The sequence below is a fragment of the Rhinatrema bivittatum genome, chromosome 8 (genome assembly GCF_901001135.1).
Source record: "Rhinatrema bivittatum chromosome 8, aRhiBiv1.1, whole genome shotgun sequence".
Lineage (NCBI taxonomy): Eukaryota > Metazoa > Chordata > Amphibia > Gymnophiona > Rhinatrematidae > Rhinatrema > Rhinatrema bivittatum.
The window spans coordinates 172,214,142-172,229,785 of NC_042622.1; the positions used below are offsets into that span (position 1 = coordinate 172,214,142).

Genomic DNA, 15,644 nt, shown 5'->3' on the forward strand with positions numbered 1-15,644 from the left:
AAAACTCCTTTTCCTGCCCCACTAACATAAGGCATGAAAACCATACAATGTTTCTAAAGTACCACTTTCCGGCCATGGGCTGGAAAACCATTTCAGCCTTTTAATGTTTCCAGTGCAGTTGATTGGAAACAGGAGTGGTTAGGTGCTTTATTTTTGCTTTGACAGATTAAAATTAGTGAAGTCAATACGCAGCGGGCTGGTAAGTGGGGAAAGTCGCCTGGGTAACCGCTGAATAGACCTGGTTAAAGGTACCCTGGGAACTTTCGGACAGCAACTTTTTTCCAGCCAGACGTATCCGTGCTCACTGGCTAACGTTTAGCCCCCAGAACACACCCCAGCACTGTCTGTTTTTACCTGGCTAAATTTTGTGGGGAGTAATGGGTTACTCGGGGAAAAAATATAGCTGGGAACAGAATTTTGCAGTCTCTGTTTTTATCCAAGCAACTTCAAAAGTTAGCCAGACAAAAGCCTTTGAATATTTTATTCATGAAAGTAAAATGTATTTATTTAACCAGTCTTACAATACTGTGTTTGTGGCTGTGCTGTCCTGCTTTTCTCTGGAGGCCTACTCTGTTGAGTTCACAACATCAAACGAATGTTGATTTTTGAAAAAGAAATGTTTCAAATAGCATTTCTTTTTATGATTATTCCGCTTTATAGTAAATGGGCTGAGAGCCAACAGATTTGTTTCTTGTGGAGAGAGTATGATGTAGCAGAATTTCGCTCCCACCTACTGCCCAAGGCTTTGCTTTGAGAAAACAAGGCTTCGGTTTATTGTGATGAAGGATGACTGTTTTTTTTCCCGTACAGATACAAGCGCTGTAGAATCAGAGGGTAGGAGCTGGTCCTTAATAACTGCCCGCTCATCAGAGAGTTGTTTGCCTACTTTTAGCCTGCTCGTGTTTCATTCTAATGTAAAACCTGCTGTGAGAAGACGCCCCTGGCACGCCAAAGTGCCAAAATATTCCTGTTATCTCCAGCAAGCCAGCTTGCTATAGCTTGCCTTTGTGGATTTTCTTGAGGGCTAAATCAGCTGACGCCAACCAGATGGCAAAGAGGCTAATCAGCCAAAATAGTTTTGGTCACAAATGTTTTTCACTGGAGCACGAAGGCTGCAGCGTTTATTTCAAGAAAAGCCGCCTTGCTGTAGTTTAATACGACATTTGTGCTGCTTTGAGACCCATTTGCTTATCACCATGCGGTTTCTTTTTTCCCTCTGCGCTCTCCTGATGTTTTGCTGTCTGAAGACATTCCCTTGTCTTGTGTTTCACAGCTGGCATTTGACAGGGTGCCCTGGTGGGAGGTAGAAAAATGTGAAAAAGTGAAGTAGTTAAGAAAAAGGAAGGGAGGGGGCTCGCCAGGGTAGGCAAGACTTGAATAGAACATACTCCTCCACCCTGGCTCCTCTCTGACCTTCTGTCCCTCTCATGGACTTTGAAATAACAGTGCCGGGGAAAATATTTCCACTTTAAAATAGTTTCCAGTGTTTTTCCTTCCAGGAGGGCCCTGGCCTGCTGTATTATCTTTCCTTGTGAAAAAAGGCACCTGCTCTTACTCTTCCTGGCCCCCTCCTCAGCTTTTTCTTTCCTTGTTCTGCCTATGGCTGGGACAGTTTATAACGTTGGCTTACTCTGAGCACAGCTGATGGTACAGAAGTCAGGAGCCCTGGGATTCTACGTGGCAGCCGAGCCCTGTGGTTCTCTCTCTGTAATTACATGGCATGTATTTTTTTTCTGAACTGTTTTTCTAAATAAAATTAACCTCCTACAAGTCCCTAGAAGAGGGTGGTGGTTAACATTTGATTTGGTGGTTAATGGCACTGTCCAAAGTTGAGAGTTTAGTTGCCACATGGGAATTTCTAATCAGGAAAACTGACATTTGTCAGAAGAAAAATAGCAAAACAGTCATCCTAGTCATGAAATCCAACAGGTACACTTGAGCTGGCAAAAGCAAATAAAAGCAGAGGCATGTTAGCTGTTTTTACCAAAGTAGAACATGAGCACAAGTATTTTTCTAGTCCGTGTTCTCCATACCGGTGTAACGTAGCATATTATATGTGCACAGTTAGTTATTTATATAATCTATACCCCTGGATTTAATGCAGCGGCAGGGAAATATGCAATTCCGCAGAGCATGGGAGGCCCCCGAACCAGTATAAAAATGAGCCCAAAGTAGATGTAGCAGGTAATCTAACATGCGGTGTTGGAAGAGTCAGTAAACATATAGAAGCATTAGCATAGCACTTTCACCGTCCACTGCTGCCAGCTTCCCCTAGAATCCCCTCTTTCCCAAGGAAGCTGTTAAGCACTTGTGTCTGTTTGATTGTGCAGAGTGATCTCAAACAGTATCCAGCTGCTAGTTCAGGACCTGGACGCAGCCTGTGACCCAGCTCTCACTGCGATGAGTAAGGTAGGTACAGCATGCAGAACTGACACCGTGCATTTGTTGTCTTCCTGGTCCACTTGGCAGAAGGGACTGTCTTTCTTAGCAGGATGGGAATCTTAGGTCGTCCAGCGTTAACTTGTAGTGTCAACTTTATCGTTTCGAGAACAACTTGTTCTAAACATTGTATTTTATTTTAAAAGTAGAGGCTACACCTGGGTTACACAAACTCCAAGGAGATTCTCTTCCAAGATGGTGAGTGGGTGTAGAAGGTGGGAATTGATGTGGTTTGAATGATGTGGCCAAGCAACCCAGTGCACATCCTCCAACCCCTTCTGATCAATTCATGGACACGCCACACAAATGACCGATGGGATCCCAGCAGCCCTTAGGAGTAGAGATCAGGGACAGAGCGACACTGCTGCGGGTCCTCACATGGAAAAGAGAATGATAGCAAACCAACTGGGGCCCAGTACATTTCTTCGGTGTATTTTCATTAATAATGTGCAAGAATGACTTTGGGATAAAGGCCCCTCTCCATTTGCTACAAGCAGAATTTGATGAAACAGAGTGTGCTGTGGAAAGTGATTGCTGACTTAGGTGGAGGACAAGTTTCCTAAGCCATTTACCTGGGAAAATTGGCCTTTCTGCAAATTGCACACGTATGTTCTGGATAAAAGTCCATGCAGAGATTCTCAGAGCATGTATGTTCAGCTGCATTTACAAGGAGGTTCCTGGAGATCTGATTAGATCACTGCGTGTAAATTCATAGTGACATAATAAATGATGGCAGATAAAGACCAAATGGTCCATCCAGCTTACCCAACAAGGTTTTCAGGATTGTAACTGCCACTCTATGCAGGTTACCTCCTTAGTCTTCTCATTCAGGGTTGTAACTGCCACGCCATGCAGGTTACCCGCTCATCTTCTTGTTCAGGGTTGTAACTGCTGCGCTGTGCAGGTTACCCGCTCACCTTCTCATTCAGGGTGGTAACTGCCGCGCCATGCAGGTTACCCGCTCATCTTCTTGTTCAGGGTGGTAACTGCCACTCCATGCAGGTTACCTGCTCATCTTCTTGTTCAGGGTTGTAACTGCCACTCTATGCAGGTTACCTCCTTAGTCTTCTCATTCAGGGTTGCAACTGCCTGCGCCGTGCAGGTTACCCGCTCACCTTCTCGTTCAGGGTTGTAACTGCCGCGCCGTGCAGGTTACCCACTCACCTTTTCGTTCAGGGTTGTAACTGCCGTGCCGTGCCAGTTAGCCGCTCACCTTCTCGTTCAGAGTTGTAACTGCCACACCGTGCCAGTTAGCCGCTCACCTTCTCGTTCAGGGTTGTAACTGCCACTCCATGCAGGTTATCCATTCTCCTCCTTGTTCAGGGTTGTAACTGCCGCGCTGTGCAGGTTACCCGCTCACCTTCTCGTTCAGGGTTGTAACTGCCGCGCCGTGCCGGTTAGCCGCTCACCTTCTCGTTCAGGGTTGTAACTGCCGCGCCATGCCGGTTAGCCGCTCACCTTCTCGTTCAGGGTTGTAACTGCCGCGCCATGCCGGTTAGCTGCTCACCTTCTCGTTCAGGGTTGTAACTGCCGCGCCGTGCAGGTTAGCTGCTCACCTTCTCGTTCAGGGTTGTAACTGCTGCGCCGTGCTGGTTAGCCGCTCACCTTCTCATTCAGGGTTGTAACTGCCACTCCATGCAAGTTACCCATTCTCCTCCTTGTTCAGGGTTGTAACTGCTGCTCTGTGCAGTTACCTGCTTGCCTTCTCGTTCATGGTTATAACTGCCATCCCATGCAAGTTACTCCCTTACCTTTTCATTCAGGGTTGTAATTGCCACTCTGTGCAGGTTACGCACATTCAGATTTTTTACCACATGTTACTCCAGTGCTTCATTTCTATCCTCTTATCACTAGGGTTGGTTCCTCTGTGTTTATCCCATGTCCTTTTGTATTCCCTCGTCATTTTTGTCTTCACCAATGGCATCACAGGTATCTACCACCCTTTCCATGAAAACATATTTCTCGATGATGTTCCTGAATCTCCTCCACCTGTTCCTCCCCCTCCCCAGAGTTTCTTGTCATTGCCTGACCAGGGTTCAAATCCCACTGCCGCTCCTTGTGACGTTGGTCAAGTCACTCTTTTGCCTCAGGTACAGACTTAGATTGTGAACCCTCTGGGGACAGGGAAATACCTCCAGTACCTGAATGTAATCCGCTTTGAAATGCCAAAAAGCGGAATATAAAAATCAGATAAATAAAAGGTTTGTGTCTTGTTCATTTTTAATACCTTTCAAATATTTAAGTCTATTTCATATCCCCCCTGCTTCTCCTCACCTCTAGGGTATACTTATTTAGGTCTTCAAGTCTCATCTCACAAATCTTCTGGTGTAGACCGTGCACTATTTTGATTGTCCTTCTTTGGACTGCCTCCTTGCTCTGTCCCTTTTGAGATACGGGCTCCAGAACTGAACACAATACTCCAGGTGAAGCCTCTCCAAGGACCTGTGCAGAGGCATCACCACCTCCTTTTTCCTGTTGGTTAGGTAGCCAAGCATCCTTTTGGCCTTAGCCCTTGTCACATTGCTTCAGATCATCAGATGCTATCATCCCACAATCTCTTTTCCAGTCCATGCTTTATCAGTCTCTTGCCTACCATCACGTAAAGCTTCTTTTACTGCACCCCAAATGCATTACTCTGCACCTTTTGGTATTGAATCTCATTTGCTAAGCCTTTAAGCACTCTTCAAGCTTCTTTAGATACATTCTCTTTCTCTCTACTCCTTCAGGGGTGTCCACTGTTTTGCAGGTCTCTGTAAAACAACAACTTTTCCTTTCCTAGCAAGTAGCCAGATGGACTCAGGACCAATGGGTAATGTGCTCCCCTGCTAGCAGATGGAAGTCGGAGTCAGATTTCAAAGCTGATGTCACCTTAGATATACCCCTGCAGTGACCTCAGCCTTCCACTATCTCTCCGTCTCCTAGCAGATGTGGACGTGCTTTCCCTACACCAGCATTGGTGGTATAGCAGGATTGCAGTACTCGTTAGAAGAGGAACATTTACCTTTAAATTGGAGAAAGATTGAGTCCCGTTCTCCTGCCGTGATACCCAAGGGTCCCTCCCCCAGCTGAGAATTCCTGAGGTGATTTCCGAGATCCCTCAGAGGTGTGCCTTGGTCCAGTAGCTGGTTCCTGACATGGACTTTGCTGCTGAAGCAGCTGAAAGACAGCAGGTGCAGGAAGCCGAGCGTGGTAGTGACGGCCAAAGCCCTCTCCCCATGCAGCTGGAGACCATCTCTGTACTCAGCTGGTAAGCGCTGAGCCCAGGTAGGTATAAAGAGAGAAGAGGATTCCTCCCATTCAGAGACATGGAAGGGCTTCGGTAAGTCTTTCATTCAGACTCCTTCCTCGGCATGCCATACCATTGACATTCCCGATCCCGTTGGGGCAAGGGAAGGGGGCTTCCGAGCAGATTGAGTAGGCCCTGCTTCAGGCTCGGTGGGCACCTCATCTGGCAGGCCTTGGCACTGCCATCTTGCACACGGTTTTGTGCATCACCATTGCCCTCCATAGTCCATCAGTACACGCGGTGTGGGCTGGCTCTGCGCACGTGCTGTGCCCTAAAGTCGAGCATACATGCGCACATACGTTTGCGCATTCGGGCACCTCTACTTGCACGCTTCGGGACAGATCTGTGTGCACTCGATTTCAGACATCAGCCAGCTGAGTGTGCACAGTTACCATTTAGCATGGCTCCGGCAGCAAAGAAGCTCAAACGACCTTTGTGCTGTCTGCCATACTAGGGTTACACAGTCTGACCTGGAATCCTACCAATGCCAACACTGTGAGGAGGCCCAGGGAGGACTGGACTCCCAAAACTTTTCCAAGCCAGGCTCCTCCCATTCAGAAGATGGGTCAGCCACGATTTTATCAGGTAGCACCCTGGATCTGAGTAATCCCGGGGCTGGGTCTACCTCGAGAGAGGGCAATTCAGCTGCACCTACCTCAGTTCCTCCGGGGTTAGGTATGGTCCCAGTGGCCTTTTCTTGGGTGGCATTTTTCCAAGGCCTTCGAGCCTTCGTACAGGAGCAGTCTGTCTCCCAGTTCTTAGAGTATCTGGGGGTCTGGTTCAACACCTAACAGGACAAGAGCTTCCTTCCACCCTCAAGGATAAGGAAGATGATGTGTCAAGTGCACCAGTTGACGAACACCATATGCCCCAGGATGTGGAGCTATCTTCAGGTCCTTGGGCTGATGGCATCAACCCTGAAGGTACCTTGGGCGAGGACACACATGTGTCTACTCCAACGCTCCCTGCTGTCATTTTGGAATCTGCTCTCCCAGGACTATGCAATTCGCTTACAACTACCGATGGAAGCATGTTCTCGGCTTCCATGGTGGCTGCAGGAAGCCCGCCTGAGCAAGATTATAAGCCTGTCCCCTCTGGAATGGCTAGTTCTCACGACGAACACGAGCCTCTGGGGGTGGGCAGTTCACTGTCAGGAACTGGTGACCCAGGGCCGTTGGATCAAGGAAGAGGCTTGCTGGAACATAAACTGCTTGGAAGCCCGGGCAGTCAGATTAGCGTGTCTGCAGTTCAGCCAAAGGCTTCAGGGTCAGACGGTTCGCGTGATGTCGGACAACGCAACAACGGTAGACTACATGAACTGCCAGAGAGGACCAAGAGCCAGCAAGTGTCCCTAGAGATAGACCCCCTTATGGAATGGGTGGAATTTAACCTACAGATGATCTTGGCCTCCCACATCGCGGGAAAAGACAATGTCAGAGCAGACTTTCTAAGCAGAGAGTCTGGATCCAGGAGAATGGATATTGTCAATCAGAGCCTTTCAGCTGCTGGTAGATTGCTGGGGCCTCCCATCCATCAACCTGCTGGCTTCATCTCACAATGCGAAGGTCTCCCAATTCAGTTTTAGAAGAGATCAGCGATCCTTGGGCATCGACACCCTCATTCAGGCCTGGCCAGAGGAGGACCTGCTGTATGCCTTCCCTCTGTGGCCCCAGCTGGGCAAAGTCATTTGCACGAGCGCCACAGGGGACTAGTCCTTCTAGTGACTCCGGATTGGCCCAGACGACCATGGTATGCAGACATGCGAAGGCTTCTGGTGGAGACCCCCCTATGCCTTTCTCCGCACAGGGACCTACTCCAACAAGGTCTGATCCTTCACGAGGACCTGACTCGATTTTGTCTTACGGTCTGGCCCTTGAGAGGGCTCGCCTGATGAAGCATGGATATTCGGTGGCAGTAATTTCCACCTTGCTCCATGCATGGAAGTTCTCGATGTCCTTAGCGTATGTGCAGATCTGGAGAATATTTGAGGCCTGGTGCGAGGAACACCAGGCTGCCCCTCGGATTAACAAAATCCCTATGGTTCTGGAATTTTTACAGGATGGCCTGAATAAAGGGTTGTCCCTTAACTCCTTGACGGTCCAGGTAGTGGCTCTCTCCTGTTTTAGAGGCGAAGTGAACAGCATCCACCTGTCAAACACCTTTGACCACCCTTACAGTGGCCAATTCCCCTATGGAATCTTAATCTAGTGTTGGATTTTTTAGCAGGGCCTTCCTTTCGGCTGCTGCACAGTCTATCACTGGAGATTGTGTTCTTGGTGGCGATATGTTCGGATCGTCGCATTTCTGAACTACAGGCATTGTGTCGGGAACCATTCCTCCAGATAACTCCAGGAGCGTACAGCTTTGCACCATTCCTTCCTTCCTTGTCTAAGGTAGTCTTGGAGTTTCTCTTGAATCAGTCTATTTCCTTTCCATCCCTAGATGGACTCAAGGACACGGACAACTACTGCCTCCTCCGCTAGTTAAACGTCAGTAGGCTTTTACTGCGATATCTGGAGATCTCTGAACAGGTGTGCAAGACAGACCTCTTGTTTATTCTTCACGAACGAGGCAAGGCAGCTTCGCGAGCTATCTTAGCTCGCTGGATCAAGGAGGTGATCACGAGAGCTTATGTAGAGGCAGGGAAGCCATTACCCTTTCAGGTTAAAGCTCATTCCACTAGGGCCCAGGCAGTATCCTGGGCGGAAGCTAAGCTGCTGTCTCCCGTCGACATCTGTCAAGCAGCAACATGGTCTTCCTTGCACACCTTCTCCAGGTTCTATCGCCTGGACTTTCAGGCCCGACAGGTCACAGCCTTTGCGAGGGCCATGCTAACTGGACCACGGGCAGTCTTTCCCCCCCCCCCCCCCCCCAGATCAGGAGTAGCATTTGTACATCCCATTGGTCTTGAGTCCATCTGGCTACACGCTAGGAAATGAAGAAATTACTTTCCTGATAATTTAATTTTCCTTAGTGTAGACAGATGGACTCAGCATCCTGCCCATGGCTGCCCAAGAACGGTGCCAGGGAATCGCCCATGAGGTGAATTTTTATTCCAAGAGGTTACAGGTAAGCCATCACCCAAGCCCTAGATCAGGGCAACTATAATCTTGCTGGGATTCAGCGCTTATATTTTGGTTGAGTACAGTTACGGTTTTCCGTTTTTAATCAAGTTTTTTTCAATAGTATGTCCACAATGGCTTTTGAAGAGAATACTGGAGGGCTATATCTAGGGTGACGTCAGCTTTGAACCCTGACTCCGTCTCCGTCTGCTAGCAGGGGAGCATAAACCCATTGTTCCTGAGTCTGTCTGTCTACACTAAGGAAAACAAAATTATCAGGTAAGTAATTTCTGCATTCTAACCCCTCCACAATAAAGTTCACAAATATATATATTTGTGATATATATACTGATCACAGGGGCACTCTACAAATTGTCCTTCTCTTCACCATTACCTGCTGTCAACTGTCAGTCATCCAGTTTCTAATCCAGTCTAGCCACTCCCAGGCTGCTCATTTTATTCATGAGCCTCCCATGCGGGACAGTATCAGAAGCTTAACTGTCATCCAAATAAACCACATCTAATGCATACCCTTCATCTAATTCTTGATCTAATTTAGCCAATTCCTTAGGGTTTTTTGTGGTGATTTCACATTGTGGCAAAATCCTTCTTTTTTTTTTCTCTGGAGACTATTAGCTTCCAGATTTAATTAAATAAATGCTTTTCAGACAGTAATTTTTTTTGAGTGGACAGTGCAATACATGAAGGGTAATCATGAATGAAGATTAATAGTGTGCCCCAAATCTTCTGGATGTGGGTACTTGGTTATTAAATGCCTCTCTTTAGTGAACCACATGAGATACAGGGTGTCAGTGTTCCAGGAAAGACTAGAAATCTCTTGATGCTTGATTTGTGAGTGGTCTTTTTAAAAGGTGAGTTTCACTGTGCATGCAAACCCTAAGCTGTCCGAACGGCAATAAGAAGGATCAGGTTGATGACTCTGTACTCCGTCACACATTCATGCCTCTGTTTTTGAGGTACAGATGCATTGGTGCATTATAGGGCCATGTTGATATATTCTTCCTGTACCACTGGATCCCACATAGATCCGGCAGTCGCCTTTAATACTCTTCCCAATTCTGAATGCATCAGAATTTAAGATAATCTGAATACATTTATTTATGCTCATTAAATGCTGCCTGATCACTGATCCAGTACTTCCATTAATTCATTGTCTGTAAACCAATACCCTACACCCTGATTACTGCCTTGGGGGGAGGAAGAGAAACTTGTGAATTTCATTAGTACATGTCTTTGTCAAGGTCACTAGAGCAAGATACAGCAAATGCTGAAATGTATTTGACTTGCTTCATTATCAAAATATTGAAGAGGCCAGAGAAGGGTTTGAAACAGCAGACAGTGAGCAGACCTGTGTGCTGTATGCCTTGGCAGATTACTACCCTTAACCAATAAGCCTTGATACTCTTCATGCAATTGCAACATTACTCCCCACTTCAACAAAGGGGAATTTGATTCAGACAACAAAGAGGACCCTGATTTCTGCGGACTGGGGTACTGATACGCAGACACAAGGGAAAAAAGCACAGGACTGTTTCTGCGACCAAGACCTAAAGGAAATGAAGAAAGCGTGCGTTGGTAACTTGCTGGTGTGGCGGTTGCTACCCTTAGCAGAAGGCATGGAGATTACTAACCTTAACCAATAAGCCTTGATGCTTTTAATTCAACTGCAACATTGCTCCCCACTTCAACGGCAGGGAGATAAGTGGAATTGGATTCAGACAACAACTAAGAGGGCCCCAATTTCTACGGTCTGGGGTACTGATATGCAGACATAAGGGAAAAAGCACAGGACTGCTTCTATGGCCAAGTCCATAAGCAAAACAAGTCAGCACTGTCTGAATTTTCAAGAAAGCTCCTCACCCAGTAAAAAATGTTGCTAGCTGCAGTTTATATGGGTTATCAGGAGGCTTGGGGATAACTGCACAGAGCAACAATTGCTACCCTCAAGAGAAGCATGAAGGTAACCTGCACAGAGCGGCAGATACTACCATAAAAAGCTTGCTGGGCAGACTGGATGGACCATTTGGTCCTTTTCTGCCATCATTTCTATGTTGAAACTTTATAAGCTTTGGCTTTTCCTGCACAATACAATCAGTGGGTTTGCTTCCCCCTTTCTTAGCAAAGTGTTGGTATTAAAGTGAAGCTTGTGAATGAGAACTTGTCAGTTTACTTAATAGAAAGTGGAATGCTTTTTTTTTTTCCCCATTCAAAAGCAGCTCATGGAGTTTAATGCATCAGGTGTGGCTGATCTGAGCTGTTGGCCGATGTATGCCATAGACAATACATTCCTTTCACTTAATGCCCATTGTTTAGTCTGTGGCAAAAACCACCCAGTGAAGAGAAGAGCAGCTGCAAGAACACAGCTTGGGAACGTCGACTCAGTGATGAAAGCCAGATGAGAGCCCTCCTCAGCTCAAAATGAAGAACCAGCTAAATGAATATCTGTCCTCATTAATGCACAACTTTGAAGTTCATAGCTTCAGGATGTACTTTTACTGGGAGACTGAGAGTCTATCTGTCACTTGTTTCTTTTGGAAGAATAAAAGATGACATTCAATTCCTGGTGCCAATCAAAGATTCAGTAGAAAATACTTTGAAATTAGACTATTTATATCTCAGCAACTATTAGCTCATATGAAATTGGTCCTGAACCTAAAAAAAAACTGAGATTATATTATTAAATAGAAAACTGACATTAAATAACTTCCCCATTTTCAAATGGACTCCACCAAAATTGATTTAGTTAGTCATGCACACGATTCTGAAATAACTATTGATAGTGACTTGAACACGAAAAAACATAGTTTAAAAGTTAGAGATGTATATAACAAACTTCAGACATTAAGACATTTAACTCCTCTGCTCAGTCACGAAAACTTTCGTACAGTACTCCAGACGCTAATGTTTTCTACTTTAGATTATTGCAATGCCCTTTCGTTTGGCCTTGCAGCTAGTACAATAAGACCTTTGCAGCTTCAGCAGAATGCTACAGCTAGGGTTTTAACCGGGTGTGGAAAGTTTGATCCCATGACACCAATTTTAATTTCCTTGCATTGGTTGCCAGTAAAATATAGAATTGATTTTAAAGTTCTCATCTACTACACAAATGTATTAACAGTGAGAAAACAGAATGGCTCAATGCGGCCTTACATCTTTACACCCCACAGAGAAACTTAAGATCAGCAAATAAAGGCCTCTTGGTCATCCCCTCTATACGAACTGCACATTTAAGTGAGGTGAGGTGAGGGAGAGAGCCATTTCAATAGCAGGACCTAAGCTATGGAACTCTTTACCGGTTGATTTAAGGCTGCAAACAGATTTTATGATTTTTTTTAAATCTAAAAATGTGGCTCTTTTAAAAAAAAAAAAAAAAATGTTTTGAGAGATCAGAATAATCTGAATCGTGGCAAGGAAGTTAAAGAATTTTCTGAAGAATGAGGCACTTATTTTTTTTCCTTTCCTTTTCTTTTCTCTTATTATTTTATTTTATGTTATTTATGATTTATCTATTTATAGTATTATTTTACTATATAAGGTTTAATGATCCATGATCGTCAATAAACCTTTTCCATTGGAAACAATTTAGTAGAACTAGGGGGTCACGATTTGAAACTCCAGGGGGGAAGACTTAGAACCAATGTCAGGAAATATTTCTTCACGGAGAGGGTGGTGGATGCCTGGAATGCCCTTCCGGAGGAAGTGGTGAAGACTAAAACTGTGAAGGATTTCAAAGGGGCATGGGATAAACAGTGTGGATCCCTAAAGGCTGGAGGATGGGAATAAATAAAAAAGCTTATCCGGCACAGAGCAGCAGTTACTACCCTTAACAGAAACATGGGAGTAACCTGCATGGAGGGGCAGTGACTGCCTTGGGAAGCTTGCTGAGCAGACTAGATGAACCATTTTGGTCTTTTTCTGCCGTCATTCCTATGTTACAAAATTAATTTATTTTTTAATAAGATATTTATTCTAATTTTATTTTAATTTTATGATTTATTGATCTTATTTTATTGTTTGTAAACCATTGTGATTGAATACAGAACAGCAGTATATAAAAGCATTAAATAAATAAATAAATGTAAAGTAGCCCATATTCTCCTGACTTAGTGGAGATTAGTACACTAGCCTGGGAGAAGAAAGACATTTGGGTTAATCCTAAGAGCCTGTGGTTTTTAGGGCTCCTGTGATTCTTGGATCTCCTGCTTTTAGTTCCCTCCCCTTCCAGATTCCCCACTTCATGATATGTTCACAGCAGAAGCCTGCTTACAAGCAAACCTTTCCTTTCCGTGGCCTTCGATGGAGAAAGTCCCACTATTTAGTGAAAGGAATGTGTATGATTAATGTTTTAATTGGGCATGTTTGGTTGTTTCGCTGCTTACATGGAATCACAAGAAAACGAGAGAACATGTGAAATGTCCTAACGTGTTCCGTATTTCGTGCAGCCCATACGCAACATGGCTTGAGTCTTCTCTTCTTAACTTCTAGTAGGGGAAACTGCTTTCCCCACTGCAGCGAAACTTTTTTCTCCTATAAAATAAAAATGCGTATAACCAGAATCCAGATTACATTCCACAGGTTAGATTGTCTGTACAGTGTTAGAATGGGACATCGTTTAATGGGAGGAGTCAAGATGGCGGCACAGAGAAGACGTGAGGGCGAGCGACTCCAGCTTTGCCTTTGGAAAGACAAGTTTCCTTTGTTCGAAATGCCTACTAAACGTAAGGTAAAGGTGCGGGTATTCCCCTCTGAACCGCTCCCCTCTCCGATCCATCAGCTGGAAATTACCCGCTTCGTGTCTTCGCCAGCGCTTAAGCCGGGAGCTGAGGAGCCTGATGTGTGGGGCAGCTTGGGAGAGCTGCTCGCGCCGGCAGAGGAGGCGTCCATGAGTCCAGAGCTCAGACAACCACCATTGCAGAGGGCAAGCGTGGAGAACCCATCCGGGGCGCCGGGAGATGACCTCACTTCCGGGCTCAGCGTAGAGGGAATGTTGCAGAGCGTTTCAACACCAAAGCTGTTTTCACCCTCGGCGGTTTCCCCAGTTGGGTTGATCGGTACAGGTCCTTCAGGTACCGCTATAGACGCCTGGGTGTTGAATGAGAAACCTAATATGGGGATATCATTGACCATAATAGGGAATATCTCCAGCAGTGAGTCCTTTAAGATTCCATCTCGCCCTGAGGTGGTGACTATAGATGCTATATGGGATCTTGTGGTTGGCTTCGCGACAACACTAAATACCTTAAATGTTAAGATAGATCACTCTGTCTCTAAATGCCAACAAACTTTTCTGGAAATACAATCGCAGGATAATTTGATGCCAATTAAAGTATCTGGTGTAGAATAAAACAAAAGGAAAACTCAAGAATTCACAGTTAAAGATCGAGAAGTTCTTGCAAGACGCATAGAACATTTGGAGAATAAAGCCAGACATCTTAACTTGCATTTTCTTAATTTCCCAAGAGTGGTTGGGGAAACATTTACAACATTAAAGAAATTCTGGGGTTCACAAGTGAAAATCTACCATCTATAAATACTTGGTTTTTTCCTTCCAAAATCTAGAACCTTTAGAATGGTTACAAATGTTCAATTTCAAAATGATCTATCTAATGTCCTAGAGAATTCAGCAATGGAAGTTATAGATAGAGGAACGTTATTGGTTTCTTTTATTTCCTCTTGTGATTTAAATCTTGTAATGAAGTACCCTGTAAGTTAATTTGATTTACCTGTAAAACTTTTTCCTGATTTAGCTTCAATTACTCAAATTCGAAGAAGAGGGTTTTTCTTTTTTACTTCGTTTTCCTTGTAAATGTGTAATCAGAAAAGAGGATGAATGTTTTTTATTTTTTTCTCTCCTGAACAGTTAAAATTATTTGTGGAGTCAAAGAAACCTATTACTTCTTCCTCGTTAAGCACATAAAAATTAGTTAGCGCTGGATGACTGTGCTAAGCTTTTTTCTTTCTTTTTTTCTCTTCTAAATTCTCCCTTTAAATTGCATTCACCTCCCCCTATTTCTAATTGTATTTTGCTGGGAAGTGGATTAGATATTATACCTTGATTTTATTTTTTTGCTGAGATTAATTGTGATTATCCACGGATTTCTGTAGCAAACTGTTATGTTTGTAAAATTAAAAATTCATAAATAAAGAGAGAATGGGACATCGTTTGCCCAATGGATTGAATATTTTGCAACAGCAGGCAGGGGAAAAGAAAATCCCCAGAACTAATTTTGCAATCAAAAACCTCGATAAAACTTTACCCCAAAGAGCTACATTTAAAAACTAGGCAAAAACTTCTCCCTTGCTTTTGGCAGACGTTGTGGTGTTCCCACAGCAAAAGCCCCACTTTCAGGCATGTCAGAGACCCTCTGCTTCCTGCTGCAGAGCACAGCGGAGAGAAGATACACTGCACCCTAATGTTCATGGCAGCAGTAAAATGAAAAAAAAGGCTCCACTGCTAGATGCTGGTTAGTTGATCTTTCTGCTTGGTTGCGTGCCAGAAAATGAGGCTTTTGCTGTAATAATATTGTTGCGCCCATCAGTCGCAGAAGGCTGTGACCATTGCTGCTCACCTCATTTTACCCTTCAGCTCCGATTCTGGCTAAGATGGCCACCACTGCCGCTGCACGCCGACCTCCCTGGCGTTCCCGGGATGGCGAGGGCGATCCCAGTCGCCATCTTGAATCTGGTGTGTCTTAAGGCACACGCGCCTGCCGCCTTCTTATCCACGTCATGGTGGGAACCTCGGGGGCGTCCGCATCGCATGACGTCACCTGCCTACTTGTATATAACCCTACCGGACCTTCCTACCTACGATTTAGCAAGGATGCCATCTTGCT

The 15,644-nt window shown here is 45.0% G+C and overlaps 1 protein-coding gene across 3 annotated transcripts in view; it reads left to right on the forward strand.

Moving 5' to 3' along the window:
- VPS53 (VPS53 subunit of GARP complex) overlaps positions 1-15,644 on the forward strand; it is a 165,342-nt gene that overhangs the window by 123,808 nt on the left and 25,890 nt on the right. For all 3 annotated transcript variants that reach the window (XM_029611418.1, XM_029611420.1, XM_029611419.1), the window contains one exon: positions 2,331-2,409. In XM_029611418.1, the coding sequence (XP_029467278.1) occupies positions 2,331-2,409 (79 nt within the window). The remainder of the gene's footprint in view (positions 1-2,330; positions 2,410-15,644) is intronic.